Below are 16,611 nucleotides of genomic sequence, written 5' to 3' on the forward strand. Positions count from 1 at the left end.
TTCATGTGCAATAGCATATACAATTTATTTTTATCTAATCCTTTTATTATCAGAAATGTGGGACTATTTCCACCGTGTTCTGCTTGTGAAATATGCTACGAAAAGAAATGGAGTGAATGTGATTAGTGGACCAGTGTTTGATTATAACTATGATGGACATTCTGATGAGCCCCATGAAATTACAGAGTGAGTAAGAGTTTTTCATCCACGGAATTGTGGTGGTTATATAGAAATTAAAAAAATCAAACATTGCGTCAATAAATATCTTTCATGAGATACAATGTGATAAAGTAGAAAGAGCTGGGGGATTTTGTGTAACTCACCTAACTTCTCATACCCTCAGCGTCTTCATCTATAAAATAAAGGAATTGGATTGTTTAGAAAACCGTTCAGAAAAATTGGCCAACACACTGAAAAAGTCTTGACATTAAATACAGTATTCTACACTCTTGTCCCCTGTCAGACATAACTCACAAATTAGATGGCAACATGCATGAGTAGAGGAACTTTCTTCATCAAAATTGCCCCATACTAATGAAATAATTGGTTCCATTATAAAAAAAAAATCCATCTATATGCAATCCAAATAATCATTAGTGTGGGAAACCATATACAGAGATTGCAAGTTGTTTTGGGTTACACAACTCTAACGTATTGCATTTGAATCCAAGCTTTCCTTACTCTAATCTCATAATTCTAATCTAGAATGCCATACTACCTCTATTCACTGTTGTGAAATAGGTGATGTAGGTGGTAACTTCCTTTTAATGATAAGGAAATTGTGGCACAAAATAGAAACAAGACTTTCACAGTTCAAGTGTCCTGCTTTCCAGTCAAATTGTTTCTTTCAGCAGACCACACTGTTCCCTATCAATTCATTCATTATATTAAATTCAGGGATTTTATAATTTAGAGATTCTACTGGAATCTTTGATTATGATTAAATTCAAATCTAGAAAAGTAGTTAGATAACTGCTTGTCTAGAACACTTTTTTTTTTCCTTTTGTTCATTTGTTTCAGTCATGTCCAATTGTTTGCGACCCTACTGGGATTTTCTTGGCAAAAATACTGGAATGATTTACCATTTCCTTCTCCAGGTCATTTTACATTTGAGAAAACTGAGGCAAAATGGGTTAAGTGACTCACTCAGGGTCACATAGCTAATAAGTATCTGAAGCTGGATTTAAATTCAGGTCTTCTAACTGCAAGCATGGAATTCTATGCACTGTGCCACCCAGCTGCCCCATCTTTCTTAATAATCTGATGTCTTGCTTAGAAATCAAGAGACTTCATAAGACTAATACTAAATATTTTTTTTTAAAAAAGGTTTATAAGCAATACTGGCATTCCCATCCCAACTCATTACTTCGTGGTGCTGAGTAGCTGCAAAAACCAGACTTATACTCCACTGAACTGCCCTGGGTCTTTGGATGTCTTGCCCTTTATCATTCCTCATCGATCTACTAACATAGAAAGCTGTCCCGTGAGTACATTTTATAGCCAGTGTGCTCTCTACTGTGTTATTGTTCTGGCTGGATGGTGATCACTGCTTCCTGTATGCAAGAACACTGGAAGTTGGGATATGCTTCTGATGTAATATATGAAGTTTCTGATAGGGACATCATATTGTAGGGAGAGTTAGTAAGCTAGGAATCTCTTCATGTAATGCTGGTGAAACTGAGGCAGGAGAGAGATTAGAGAGTTTTTAATATTTTATTAATGGGAGAGTAAGATTGACTGGACAGGACTCTCGTCTCAGATTATCCAGTCAGACAGAGATAAGTATACTGGGACCAAGGAATCCATATTGGTCCCAGGGCTGGAGGACCCAAAGAATCCAGCGTCCAGCATACAGCTGCCGGACGCCATTCTCCAGCAATGAATGGAAGAACAACAACTTCTTAAAATACATTTTTGGAGACAAAGAAGAGAAAGGGAGGGAACTTTTTTTATCAGGGAGGGGAAGCCATAAAACCTAAAAATTCCAGAGACAAAGAAGTAAAGATATCATGGGTTGGTCTTGGAATATTCTAAAGGAATATTGTAAATCCATAAAAGAATCAGGAGATCTACTCTTTTATCTTGCTAATTCATAACCCAAGAGCGAACAATCCTTAGTTTTACTGGGTCAGAGACAGAACAGTTAAGGTAACTGAGACAGGGAAACTGAGTCAGGACAGTTAAAGAAAACTGTGGCATAACATTCCACACTCTTTCTCTCCTAAATATTCAAACCTTTGAATCTTAGCACCTTCCTCTAGATACCCAGGAGGTCTTTGACCCACCTTATGTAAAGCAAATGAGCCAAAAATAAAACTAGAAAAAATGTAAGGACTCATATGGCAAGAGCAAGTCTCTCCCTGATAACCCCAGAGTTAACAGCTGTACAAAGGCTCCCTTGTTGCAAGCATGTCAGGTCCTTTCCAGTTCTGGAGCACCACCTCAGCCAGAGAATCCTGTTTGAGATGGACAGTTAGGTCTGTGGTCATTAGTGCACTTAACTCAGTCTCTGCTTACAAAGCAGCAGGGTCCAAGGCCCAGTCAGAGAGGCAGCCCTCTCCATGGGGGAAGGATGAGGCTTATAATAGCTCCACCTGTCCCTGCCCAGAGAAACAGGCAGGGCTGCTACTAGAATACAGATTTCTGAGCAGATTATGCACAGTTAGACCATCAAGGCAGGCAAACTCCAAACTTTTTAGGTGCCTCAAGCCAAACTTCAAGGTCCTTTGAAATGCTGAAATACTTAATGAACTGGGGTTACAGGACTGAAGAAAAATAGATCAGAGAGACTGCCAGTGTCACGACAGGTGTCTGATTTCTAAAACTTTTCTAAAAAAATAATCCCAAAAACTGAGTCTGCCAGGGCACTTTTAACAAAATAAGGGATTCCAAAGCTGGAACATCCAAATTCAATCTGAACTAGTGAGATAGGGGGTGGGGCAGAAATGCCTAAGGCAAAGTGAATAGGAAGCTAGGGGTTCCCATTCTTTCAGGTATTTTGAAAAAAATATATCAGTTTCCCCAATGTTCTATCTCTACCTCCCTTTTTTTTTTTCTCACGGAAAGGAATTATCAAATGACCATTCCCCATATAAATCCCAAGAGCAAATCAAAATCCCTATACATAACAGACTAATACAGTAGCATTTCCTTCAAAGCCCTCAAACATAACAGCAATTACAGTTTTAACAAATCCCATCCCAAGTCTTAAACACACAGTAATAGATGATCCAGATAAGGTTTAACAGTCAGTCATCAACCATTCCCAAAGTCCCTCATATCAGTCCAAAGTACACTCGATGCAGGGTCAAGTCCATGGTCTCATTTTTAAAACTCTGCTTCAGGCTGTGAAGTGATAGGAGGCTCTCATTCCTTGCAGAGTGGGTGTGTCATGCTGGCAATCAAAGCTGATCAAAGTTGATCAAAGCTGATCCAGGTTCCAGAAGCAAGTCAATATCTGTAATTTGACCAAAATCTAAAACAAAAACACAAATCTAACACATAAAGATTAGATCAGTCTCAGATAGACTCAGTTCACCAAACTGTTGCAAAACATGAGGAGGCCAAAATAAATTGACGAGCAGTTTCCTACGTGAAGAGATGAGTTTGCTTTACAGGCCAAGCAAATGGCTGCAGTCTTACAGACCCCTGTTAATTGTCCAGTTATCATGTAGAAACCACAGACCCCTGTTAATTGTCCAGTTATCATGTAGAAACCTTAAAGGAAGAAAACACAAATATCCAGTAACAGACAGATAACCAGGCAAAATACTCAGTTGCCCAAGCATTTAGGATACAATGATTACATATGACCAGACTGAAAATAGCAGGCTTGACATAATTGAATTGCATTAACAGTTCCATTGACCATTGCTCTGATCAGAGAGATCAGTTACAGAAGGAAAAATGCAAGAACATAACTATAACATAACATAAGCAATTGAGTTTTAACAGCTTATCAATCAATTGTCCCAGTAACTGTCACAGGGTGGAGCTTTAAAACTCCCAAATAGCATTAGCTAATTAACTCTAAGCCCAAAAACTCCAATAAGAGATGTCATTAATCAAATTTCGGATAAATTATTTATCATATCCTTATAAGTCATAACAAAAAGCAATTTTGTCTCAGTAAGTTCACAACTTAGAACAATTATCATATCTAGGTAGATGTTACATGAGTGAACATTATATACATACAAATCATTTTGCTTTTAAAATACCCAATACATAGAAAAATATCCCAAATTGCATATTGTCCATAACAAACATTTTCAAAAGGACAAAGAAAAACAACTATTATGTTCAGAGGCCCTTTAAAATAACCTCAGGATGACCCAATACAATCAATTTAACTTTATACAAAAGACCCAATTCCACATAAAAGAATTCAAGAAGGTTTTTTTTTTTTTAACATAGCAATTAAACTAGAAATACTCGGACCAAAGTATGGATCACATTTATGACCATATCTCTTAACCAAGAATTATGAAGAAACAAATATTCAATCAATTAAGCTAAAGTAAGCATGTCCTTAAAAATCACAGTTTGCTGCACTGGCTGTAATCAGTTAAGAAAAGAAAACGGCAGGAACATACTCAGCGGGGTGAGGGGCGGAGAAGATTCCATATGGCCATCCTTCCCCCACTCCTGACCCCCTAGAAAAAACTTCCCTCAGGTTCCCCACTCAATTTCCTACATGGGGATCCTTTTCAAGATTTAACCCATCAGTTTCCCAATATCAGGTTTCTTCCCAAATCCACCCATTTCCAACTTTCTCTTTCCCCCTGACTACATACTTAAACAATCTCCTTTCCTTTAAATGTTAGCACCTGCTCTTCTATATATATTTTTTAACTTTCCGAACTTTCAAATCCCTTTCAATCTATTTTTTTTCCTTTCCTTTTTTTCTTCCTTTCTCTCCCTTTTCTCCCTTTTTCTCACAGGCTGCTGCAGTCAGCCAGAGACAGAGAGAGAGAGAGAGAAAGATTTTTCAAACTTCTTGATATTTTCTAAGCCTGCAACACAGAGGCTGAATCCTTATCTCTTACAAGCTTGCTAACTTTTAACACAGACACACAGAAACAAACATGGAGCTCCAATTTACTATGCACAGTTGCAACGTTGTTTTCCAACCAACAACATGACAAACCACACAGAACATAGAACATATATGACACAGACTACACAGTTACAACATTAAGCAAACATATACCCAGAGGATATTCTCCAGCGTCCCAGAAAATACCCGTCTCAGAATTTGTAAACCCGTCGGCATTTATTCTGAGACCACAGGTTGCAACAACAGAACAGACCAGAACCAGAACCAAAACCAGATGGTACCCCAAAAGGTACCCAGACAGACTTACTCTCCCGAATGCCGAATCAAATGCCGAATCGATTTCGTTGTCCACTGTAGGCCGGACTGAGGCTGAAGAACTGCTTCCTTTTCCTAGGAGGCTCTGGGGTAGCCAGAGTGCTGGTCTTTTCTCAAGGAACAGACCCAGGTCCTGATCCCCCCTCAGGCCTAGGTGGAGACCAAGAGATCTCTAATCTCTAATCCAGTTCTCAGTTTCTATTATCTCGGTGGGACCTCCAAATTGTAATGCTGGTGAAACTGAGGCAGGAGAGAGATTAGAGAGTTTTTAATATTTTATTAATGGGAGAGTAAGATTGACTGGACAGGACTCTCGTCTCAGATTATCCAGTCAGACAGAGATAAGTATACTGGGACCAAGGAATCCATATTGGTCCCAGGGCTGGAGGACCCAAAGAATCCAGCGTCCAGCATACAGCTGCCGGACGCCATTCTCCAGCAATGAATGGAAGAACAACAACTTCTTAAAATACATTTTTGGAGACAAAGAAGAGAAAGGGAGGGAACGTTTTTTTATCAGGGAGGGGAAGCCATAAAACCTAAAAATTCCAGAGACAAAGAAGTAAAGATATCATGGGTTGGTCTTGGAATATTCTAAAGGAATATTGTAAATCCATAAAAGAATCAGGAGATCTACTCTTTTATCTTGCTAATTCATAACCCAAGAGCGAACAATCCTTAGTTTTACTGGGTCAGAGACAGAACAGTTAAGGTAACTGAGACAGGGAAACTGAGTCAGGACAGTTAAAGAAAACTGTGGCATAACATTCAGAGATGGCAGATTTTCTTAGGGACTATTGGGATACTATGTTTAACTGACTTACAACTTACTATGTTAACCCTTCCTAAAATGAAAAGCAGTTTTCAACTGCCTTTTGAAGTAAACCTTAATCCTCTTGGATTTTAGCAGAAGGAGAGATAGATACCTTTTAATGTCCCTCCCTGATCATTTCAGCTTTCTTTCAAGTCCAGGGTGATATTTAGGAGTAGAGTGAACCAGAGTGTAGATGATGCTTGCTTATATAATTGTATTGTACCTATAGTAATGTTATATTTGAAAATTAAGATAAACTGAGAGATGATGATCTGAGCATGATCAATGTATTAGTTAAGTTAGCAGTAACTAATAAATTGGGTCAATGGTCTCTCTCAGTGACCAAAGATTTTAAGATGGGATTCACCAACCTTAATAAAGTTTTTAGGAATACAGAGTTGGATAGATGGGGAAGACAATACTATTGGTTATAGGGTGGGAAGTATCAGGGAGTGGAGATAACATGATTGGTTATTTTTAGGAAAGTTAGCACATCCTTGTGGGGCTCGTTATCACACTTCTTTGATAATTAAAAAATGTTAATTTTTTTATGGGACCCATCAGCATTTTATAAACCTGAGTAAGCAGACTCCCTAGTGCCTAAAAAGGTTTGTTCAGAAGATAAGATCCAAAGACAGATTAAGGATGGACAATATATCTTTTGGGGATGATAATTCTGAGGGACTAAACAAATAAAAATTAATGAGATGTCTTAGAGCAAAGCTTTTTAAACTGTGGGTCACAACTTTATGTGAGGTTGAATTACTGAATGTAGGAGACATGAAATTGTGATTTATGATCAGCAAATGTTTGGTGTGTATACCTATTTTATATATCTATAGATTCAGGACCACATAAAAATTTCTCAGGTGAAAAAATTTCTTAGGAGTAAAAATGTCCTAGAGGATGTTGGTGTGAAAGATAACAATCTTTCATTTAAAGCAACTTTAAGCTAGTTTAACTGGATTCCTGAGCTCGACTAAGGCAGGTGGATGCAGTCCCAGCTGGATTTCTGAACTTAACTCAGGGGCTTATTGTAGGAGATAAGATTTTACTTGACACTTGTCAGAAACCACGGAAGCTAGGAAGCAGAAGAAAAAAGAGAAAGTGTTCTCTTTCTTGGGAATAGTCAGCAAAAATGCCCAGAGAGTGGAGATGGAATGTCTTGTGTGAGAAACAGACAGGAGGTCAATATCAATGAATCTTACTGTATGTGGAAGAAAACAAAGTAGGAGAAGGCTGAAAAAGGTAGAAAGTGGCTAGGTTATTAAGGGCTTATTTTTTTCCCCCTTTCTTTCTTTTTTTTTTTAACATTTAAAAAAATTTTACGAAAACTTTTTATTTCCAAAAGATATGCAAAAACCTTCTGTTTCAAATTATCCCCTCCTTCCCCCTACCTCCTCCCCTAGATGGCAGGTAGTCCAGTATGTGTTAAATATGTTTAAATATATATTAAATCCTATGTATGTATACATATTTATACAAGTTATCTTGCTGTACAAGAAAATTTAGATCAAGAAGGAAAAAAAACTGAGAAAGAAAACAAAATGCAAGCAAACAGCAGAAAGAGTGAGAATGCTATATTGTGGTCCACATTAAATTCTAAAGATCCCCTCTCTGGGTGTAGATGGCTCTCTTCATCACTGAACAACTAGAATTGTTTTGAGTCATCTCATTGTTGAAGAGATAAGGACTTATTTTTGATCCTGAATCAATGTGAGATATTAGAGTTAGTGTGTGTGTGTGTGTGTGTGTGTGTGTGTGTGAGAGAGAGAGAGAGAGAGAGAGAGAGAGAGAGAGAGAGAGACAGAGACAGACAGAGAGAGAGAGAGAGAGAGAGAGATAGAGAAAAAGACACAGAGAGACAGAAACAGGGAGACAGAGAGACAAAAAGAGAGGATGAGAGCTTGTACCTGGGTAGTGGCAGTATCAGAAGAGAGGTATAAGGACCAAGTAATCCAGTAGCCTCTTCAGAGAGACCTGGTTTCCCTTGGGACTGTTTTTCTTGCAGTACATACAGATAACTGCCTGTTTTTTCTTGGACACAGGAATCTGAGTAAACAAAGTGGGCTGAGCAGGCTTGTATAAACTCCACCCTCTATTGTATGTTCTGCCAAAGTAAGGTGTAGAGAAAGACTTGTTAGGTTGTATTAGCCAAATTCTTATAGGTTCCTCAGGGAATCTACTTATTTGCTCATAATTAAGGCACCAGGAGGAATTAGAGACTGTTCCAGGGTTATCCATTGTTTTTCCAGTTCCTTACCTGAGATTGATGACAGCATATTTATTACACAATACTTTTTTCCTTGGGGTTTATTTTGGATTGTAGGTCTTACATGATCCTATGATAACTTCTGGGCCTCTTCTTCCTAGTTCCCAATTTTTCTTTTTAACGTGCCATTCTATAAATTTATTCTATACTCTGGAAAGTTCTTATTATTCATTATGCCATTGTCTCAATTGCCCTATCTGGTATAGAACTATCAGAAAAGTTATTGGGGAAAGTCTACTACATTAAGTATTCTTGCCTCGACTCTTGAAATGGCATTTAGCTAATTTTTCTATGGCTCCTCTCTATCCTTCTCTTTATTCATCTTGCACATTGCTTGCAGATGAATATTCCTAAACTAGGATATTTGTTGTTCTTCAAAGTGTCATAGCATCACATTTTATTTAAGTATGTGAACAGAAATCCCCTTTAAAAATCCCCTGGTGGTCATCCAGCCTCTGCTTGAAGACCTTCAGTGATGGGAAACTCATTTCTTTCTATATTAAATGAAAACCTCTTTGTAGCTTTCATTTTTTATTCTTTCTGGAGTTAACATGAACTAATATTTCTCCTCTATGATAACCTTTTAAGATACCCTAAGGTGGCAGTAAAATCCTATTTTCCCAAGTGTTTTCTTCTCCAGCCAAATAAAATCTTTGATTTTTTTTACCTATTCATTGTATGGCATAATGTCTGTTCTCTCAACATTTTAATTGAACACATTGTGGTAACTCTGTGTTCTTAAGAACTGAATACCTTACTTCAAAAGAAGTGCTGAGTACAGTAGAACTGTCATGCTTCTTTTTGTGTATACTATGTTTCTGTTTTTTCAGACTAAGGTCTCACTAGGTTTTGTGCCCCATTCTTACCACTTGAAAGCTTATGTTGCTGATAAATATTGTGCTTTCAGGTTACTAAAAATTCTAGATTTTTCCACAAAAACTTGCTATTTCTTCTATACCTGTGCAATCAGTTTTTTGAACCTAAGAATAATATTTTATATTTATTCCTATTAGTCAATGAAAGAACATTTATTAAATATTTAACATATTCTAGGCATTGTTTCATATACAATTTAAATAGCTTCTGCTTTCAAGGATTTTACATTATAGATTCATCTTACTAGCTTTAGTTTGTTGATATCTTTTTGCTTTAGTGTAAAATTTAAAATTTTTATTACATATTAATAAATTCAGTTATCTTATTTTGTCCCAGTAAGTTGAACATTGCCCCATGTGACAAAGTTAATAGCAGTCTACAAAGTTAATCACTTTTTGCATCAATATTTAGGCATTTCAATTAGAAAGTAGGACAGTGACAAATGGTAAAAAATATTTAAAAATAAAGTTTGGATTAAGAAACTAGAAAGATTAGTAGCTTGTAGAGTATTTCAAAAAAAATTATACTAAAAAATTATGGACATGTATTGACTATAATGTCAATATTTTTTTGAATGCTGTTTGTTTTTAAATGTGTATTCTTCCCAGCTTTGGGAGGCATCACTCATATATTTTATGAAGTCATTAATAAAAATGTTGATCAACAAGTGCCAATGATAGATCTATGTGATTCATGTTAGAGTCAGACCTATTTTCTCTGAATTCATTAATGACTGTTCTTTGTGTTTAGTCATTCATCCAATTCCAAATCTACTTAACTACTTGGTTTTAAAGAATATATAGAGCAGCAGAACAGCAGAGGGTATGTTTAAGGGAGAAGGAACCCTCTATGATTAATATGTAGCGTATACAAATGGAAGTAATTGAAGTTAAAAATGAAAAGGTAGGGTGGATCGATTTGTGAAGTGCTTTAAAAGTGAGGCTTATGAATTTGGATTTAATGAAATAAGCTATGAAGAGCCATTAAAGGTTTTGTAGTGAGGAAAATGGCATGATTAAAATGGCATTTTAGAAATAGTAACCCAGAATTAGTGGAATCATGCAGGCTAGAGCAAAGAGGGCATGAAGTGTAAGTAAGCAATTAATACCCTATTGCAGTAGATAAATCAAAAGGTCCTAAATCAGAATCATGTTGGATAGAGGACACTTAAGAGCTTATCAAAGTAGAATAATATGATGATTGATTGGAATATGTTCTTCAAAAAGTTGGAAATATGGTTCTATAGTTCAGGAGAGAGGTTAAAATATGAAATACAGCTCTAAGAATAATCAAGGAAATCTCTTAAAGCACAAGATTGGATAAGAGTTCCCAAGGATAACACTGACACGTTGTTGGTGGAATTGTGAATACATCCAGCCATTCTGGAGAGTGATTTGGAACTATGCTTAAAAAGTTATCAAACTGTGCATACTCTTTGATCCAGCAGTGATACTACTGGGCTTGTATCCCAAAGAGATCTTAAAGAAGGGAAAGAGACCTGTATGTGCCAAAATGTTTGTGGCAGCCCTCTTTGTAGTGGCTAGAAACTGGAAACTGAGTGGAAGCCCATCAACTGGAGAATGGCTGAATAAAATGTGGTATATGAATGTTATATAATATTATTGTTCTGTAAGAAATGACCAGCAGGATTATTTCAGAAAGGCCTGGAGAGACTTACATGAACTGATGCTGGGTGAAATGAGCAGGACCAGGAGATCATTATATACTTAAAACAACAATACTATATGATGATCAATTCTGGTAGACATGGCTCTCTTCAACAATGAGATGAACCAAATCAATTCCATTTATTCAGTAATGAATAGAACCAGCTACCCCAGCAAAAGAACTCTGGGAAATGAGTGTGAACCTCTACATAGCATTTCCAATCCCTCTGTTTTTGTCCGCCTGCATTTTTTATTTCCTTCACACATTAATTGTACATTATTTCAAAATCCAATTCTCCTTGTTCAGCAAAATAACTGTATGGATATGTATACATGTATTATATTTAACATATACTTTAATATATTTAACATATATTGTTCTACCTGCCATCATGGGGAAGGGGTGGGAGAAAGGGGGGGGAATTGGAACAAAAGGTTTTGCAATTGTCAATGCTGAAAAATTACCTGCATATATCTTGTAAATAAAAAGCTATTAAAAAAAAAAAAGATTTCCCAAGGATATGATGTGATGAGGAAATGGTCAAGTTTAGACTCCTGGGGATGTGTTCATTTGTAGCATACAAAAAGGAGACAGAGAGGGAGCAATCAAAGAATTTGGAACTGTCATGGAAGTCAAAGGAGAACAGATTTATCATAACTAATACTTATCAGTTATATATAGAAAAGATCTTAGTTCTAAACAGAATTAGCTTAGATAAAACCCAAGGTCCCTTCTAATTCTGAGATTCTATGATTTCATGAAATGCTAAAGAGAATTCAAGGAAGAAGAATACTGAGGAGGGAAAAAGTAGATTTAACAATTGAGAAGTCACTGGTAACTATCAAGAGAGTAATTTCAGTAGAGTGGTGGGGACAGAAACCAGATTGTATAAATCACATTTATATAGTATTTCATGATGTAAGAATGAGTGGGCAATGATGACATAGTATCAGGGAAAGGAGTGATTATTGACTGGATTTAAAACTGGAGAGGGTCTTAGTGGTCATATAAACCAATCTTATTTTATAGATGAGGGAATTAGGGATCTGAGAGGTTAAATAATTTCTTATGGTATTCAAACACAGGCCTTTTGACTTATTCCATTACAACACATTAACAATGTTAAATATGGTAGGGATGCCAACAAGAATTAAGATTGAAAAATGAGCATTGAATAGCAATATGATGGTGACTGATGATCTTTTGTTGAGTCTCTTCTTGTCATATGGAATGGACATCATGGGAGGCAAAAAATTACATGGACTTTAATTCTAATTCTTATTTAGTTATCAAATGTTGCTACTAGGCAGAGGTCTGTACTAAGCCTTTATGGGACCAATTAGTCAATTAGTATTGATTAAGGTCGAGGCTTTGTGTTCAAGGGATACAAATAAAAAGAATAAAATAAATCTATGCCCAATGAGCCTAGAAGCCATCTATACATTTAAATACCTCAGTGACTTTACTTTTCCACTTCTGTATGCCCTTCCATCCTCTCTACCTACTTACAAATTATTCATTGTTTCTTTTTTGACTCAAATATTCCCTCCTCTGGCAAGTCTTCTGTATTCCCCCAAGCTAATAAAAATCTTTCCTCCCTTAGATCTCCCATCATATTATTTTGTACTTCACTAATTCGATTTATTTTATATACAACTTGTTTGTAATAGCTATTTTTATGTCTCTGCTATTAGCTTGTGAGTTGCTTTACAACAGGACTTGCTTTTACTTTCCTTTGTATCCCCAATTCTTTGCACAAATAGGTACTTTATAAATGCTTGATTGATTTATCATGTATTATTTTGTACTATAGAGTATGTATATGTACATATATATTAATATTGGTAACAGGGAACATGTCATAAAAACTTTTATCAGTATGGTACCCAATAAGGATTTAATAAATGTTTGCTAAATCTCATATATTATATGTTTTAGTGGTCAAATGTAGACAGTTCATCTGACTTAAAAGAGTAGGGCCTTTAGTCTAATCCCTAGTCTAATAGAAAAATGTTCAAATGAATCTATGATGTAATCTATTTGGAAGTTTCCACTGATGATACAAATTTTAATCCATCTGTTCTTGCCTGTTCTCTGCAGCTGTTGCACCTCTCCACTCCCTGCCCCTAAAAATTTCCCAAAGAAAATAGACCCAATATGCTAGAGGCCTTTTTTAGTTAGAAATATTAAAGAAAAAAAACTAACAAATGTTTGAAAAAATACAAAGCAAAACCCCCAAGAAAGTAAAGTGAATATATGATGTTTGTGTTCCTAGACAGAACCTTAGATCCAGCCAAGGTCTCAGACTACTGAATCAATTTTTTTCAAATAAAATATTTGTCAAATGTTAAATAATAGATGAAATATATATAATGTTTCGATTTTGCAATGTGATTTCTATATATTAGTTCACTTGAGCCTCAAAACAACCCCCTGAGTTGGTGGTATCACCATTTTACAAATGAAGAAATTGGGGCTCACAAGAATCAAGTGACTTCCCCTGGGAACACAACTACTTAGATGTCATAAATGACATTCAAAATCAGATTTTCTCTGACTATAAGTCCAGAATTTCTATCATTACAGCATATTTGGTGCCTCTTTAATTTCATCAAATGAAGGCCCAAACACATGAAAGGGTTCAGAAAAGAATTGATAGGGAACATTGTATGACTTATTTATTCTTTAATAAAACAGTACATTAATATTTAAAAGATGTGTGATTTTTTCCCATATGGATACTATCAATATAAATATTATCCTCTCTGTTCTTTAGATTTATAAGTTGCTGTGGCTAAAAGATTTCTCATTTTATGACCAATCTAAGGATTAGTTTGGTCCCCAGCCAATATATATAATCCACAGTACTGGGCTCATACTCAGCTTTTCCCATTTTCTAATTCTCAGCCTTTCAGAATTCACTCCCAAATTGTATAACCGTCAATTATGTGGGGTCCTATAAGACCACAGCAAGACATTCCAATAGGACTTCAGGTCAAAGTAAAATCTTAACCTATTAATGTGTGCTTTTCTTTGCTCTCTAGGTAAATAGACCCGAGGATCTTTGGATTGAGGAGAGATTTCAGGCTCATACTGCGCGTGTACGTGATGTGGAACTTCTCACAGGACTTGACTTTTACCAGGATAGAGACCAGGTTGTCTCTGAGATCTTGCAACTAAAAACATTTCTACCCATTTTTGAAATGTCATAACAATATAGAAACATGACTTTGGAGAGATAATCGGCTCTTCCCCTACTGTGGAGTTAAATGATGAAGATGGTTATTATTTCCTTTTTAGCTTTGAAGGTACACTGAGTTGTCATTTCCTCTATTTATTACTTGTAATGTCTTTTCATGGGCATCTCATCCTGTGTTTTTCCCAGCACCCAGCAAAAACAGAATAACTCCCAATTTGGAATCAAATCTGTATTACTTGAGTTTCACTGTAAAATAAATAGAATACTTTGCTTAGAATGCAAGGACACAAACTATATAATTGATTCCCCAATATTCAGCAATCTTTTTTGAGCTGCTTACATAGTGTGATGCTTTTCACCTCCCTGAAGGAACATTGAAACTCACCTGACAGAATTTTGATGTTTCTTCACAAGTTGCCTTAAAAGAATTTTCACTTTTTCTTTTTTTTTTACTAAAATTTCAATCAAATAATGGCTATTAAAACCAACAAATTGCTTCAGAAGACATCTAACTAACTAGTTTTAAGCACTGTAATAACAATTTTAAAAATTAATAATAGCACTAATATTTATATCGCTTTAAGATTTACATTACTTAACTTGATCATCCCAACAGCTATTTTGTAGCTATTACTGTTATTCCCATTTTCAAGATAAAAAAAGGGGAGTGATCTGAACCCAGAAGTTCCTGACTCCCAAGTTCATTTCTCTATCTACTACATCGAGCTGCTTCCTAAATGAAAATGGAAATGTAGAAAGGATTGAAGCATTTCCTCCCCTCCCATTTTCTTTAAGAAACAGAAGAGATAGGACTATGGATTTTCTTTTGGGTAATGAGACCGATATTGGGTCACTTCTTCCATGTTTCAGACCTTTTGTCTATATGAGTTTACATAAAATGTTGTTGATGAAATTGTTTATGCAAAAATTATTGAGAAATTTCCAACTTTTTCTACATAGAACCTGAATTAATTTAAAATGAAGATTTTGAGTATGACTTTGGTGGGGGATGGGGAGGAGTAAATTTGTTTTACTTTAAAATATATTGAAAAAAAATTTTTTAGAAAAGTTCCTACCATTTTAGAAAAATACTTATGTTATCCAGATTGGAAATGATTTTTCCAACTCAGGGCTTTTTAATTTCACAGATCAAGAAGAGAAAGAAGTAGGCATCTGACAATATAAGCAATATTTTGAATTTATGTAAATTATTTTTTTAGATCGGATTGACTAAAAAACACATGGAGCATTATTGGATGTGTATTTTATTAAGGCAACCCTTAATTCCTCACTTAGCTATGGTTTCTAACTTTATGATGGTTACAGTTATATTATCTCAGGTAATGAATTTGTTTTTATTGTTTACATTGAAATACTGCAAAGAACAACAATTTGTAGTTCCTTTTCCTCAAATAAATATTTCTTTGAATAAAATGACTTATTTCTGAATAGAATGGAGGGTAATACAAGTTGTCACATTTTATAATAGAATCATATTCACCTAAACAAGCATGAATTATGAAAGCACTTTTAAAATACATGATTGATTTGGAGATTGTATAAAGGGAGGGGGGTTTCTGTCCAAATAGGGTCAGATAAGGGGTTGGGAGAAAAATTAAAAGAATGGGAAAAAACCCCAAATATTAGCTGTTACTAGATCAGGGGAATGTAGTAAAAAACAAACAAACAAAAAATACCAACAAAAACCTTTGTATGTAAATTTACTTGATGACTTTTGGGTACCTTCCAGAAGAAAATACAAGTTCCAAGCACATGAAATAGTGTATCTACAGTCAAAATTAATGCGTGTGGTTTTTTTTTTTTTTTTTTTAACAAAAATGGTTTATAAATTCTGGTAAGTGTGAGAAGATAACAGAAACAAATCAGTACCCATTGCTACAGCAATCCTTGCTCACTCAGATCATGTATTTAAGCATACATTTTTTGTCACTGGTATTACTGGAATTAAATTTGGCATATATGAATTCTCAGTTTAGTAAACAATTATTAAGAGCTTCCTGAATGTCAGGCACTGTTCTGCATGTTGGAAACACAAAGAAAGAAAGAAATCATCCCATCCTCAATGGAACCTCTATTCTAGGGAGAGTAGGTATGCTTAATTCTCATAAGTATCTCATGGCATTAGGGATTCCAGTGAATGTAGCTTATATGTGTGTCTATTCTAACAAACTGAACTGATGTCCTTGATGTTGCAACATCCATCTGGCTTTGGTACATAAGAGTTTGCTTCTAAATTATATTTTGGCTTCTTTTAAATTTTTTTCTTGATCTAGGGAAATTTCTCTTTCCTTCCTCCACCTCCTCCTCTCCCACACTACTACCACTACGACCACTACTAGTGGGGCCACTAACACCACTTGTAATCTATTTACTTTGCAAGGGTTGGG

The 16,611-nt window shown here is 35.6% G+C and overlaps 1 protein-coding gene across 1 annotated transcript in view; it reads left to right on the top strand.

Annotated features, from left to right (window-relative positions):
* Window positions 1-15,657, top strand: part of ENPP3 (ectonucleotide pyrophosphatase/phosphodiesterase 3) — a 114,410-nt gene extending 98,753 nt beyond the window's left edge. The window contains exons 23-25 of the mRNA XM_051997752.1: window positions 54-186; window positions 1,327-1,483; window positions 14,049-15,657. Of these exons, the coding sequence (XP_051853712.1) occupies window positions 54-186; window positions 1,327-1,483; window positions 14,049-14,216 (458 nt within the window). The 3' untranslated portion in view covers window positions 14,217-15,657. The remainder of the gene's footprint in view (window positions 1-53; window positions 187-1,326; window positions 1,484-14,048) is intronic.
* Window positions 15,658-16,611: the final 954 nt, after the last annotated feature.

The sequence above is a fragment of the Antechinus flavipes genome, chromosome 4 (assembly GCF_016432865.1).
Source record: "Antechinus flavipes isolate AdamAnt ecotype Samford, QLD, Australia chromosome 4, AdamAnt_v2, whole genome shotgun sequence".
NCBI classification, from domain to species: domain Eukaryota; kingdom Metazoa; phylum Chordata; class Mammalia; order Dasyuromorphia; family Dasyuridae; genus Antechinus; species Antechinus flavipes.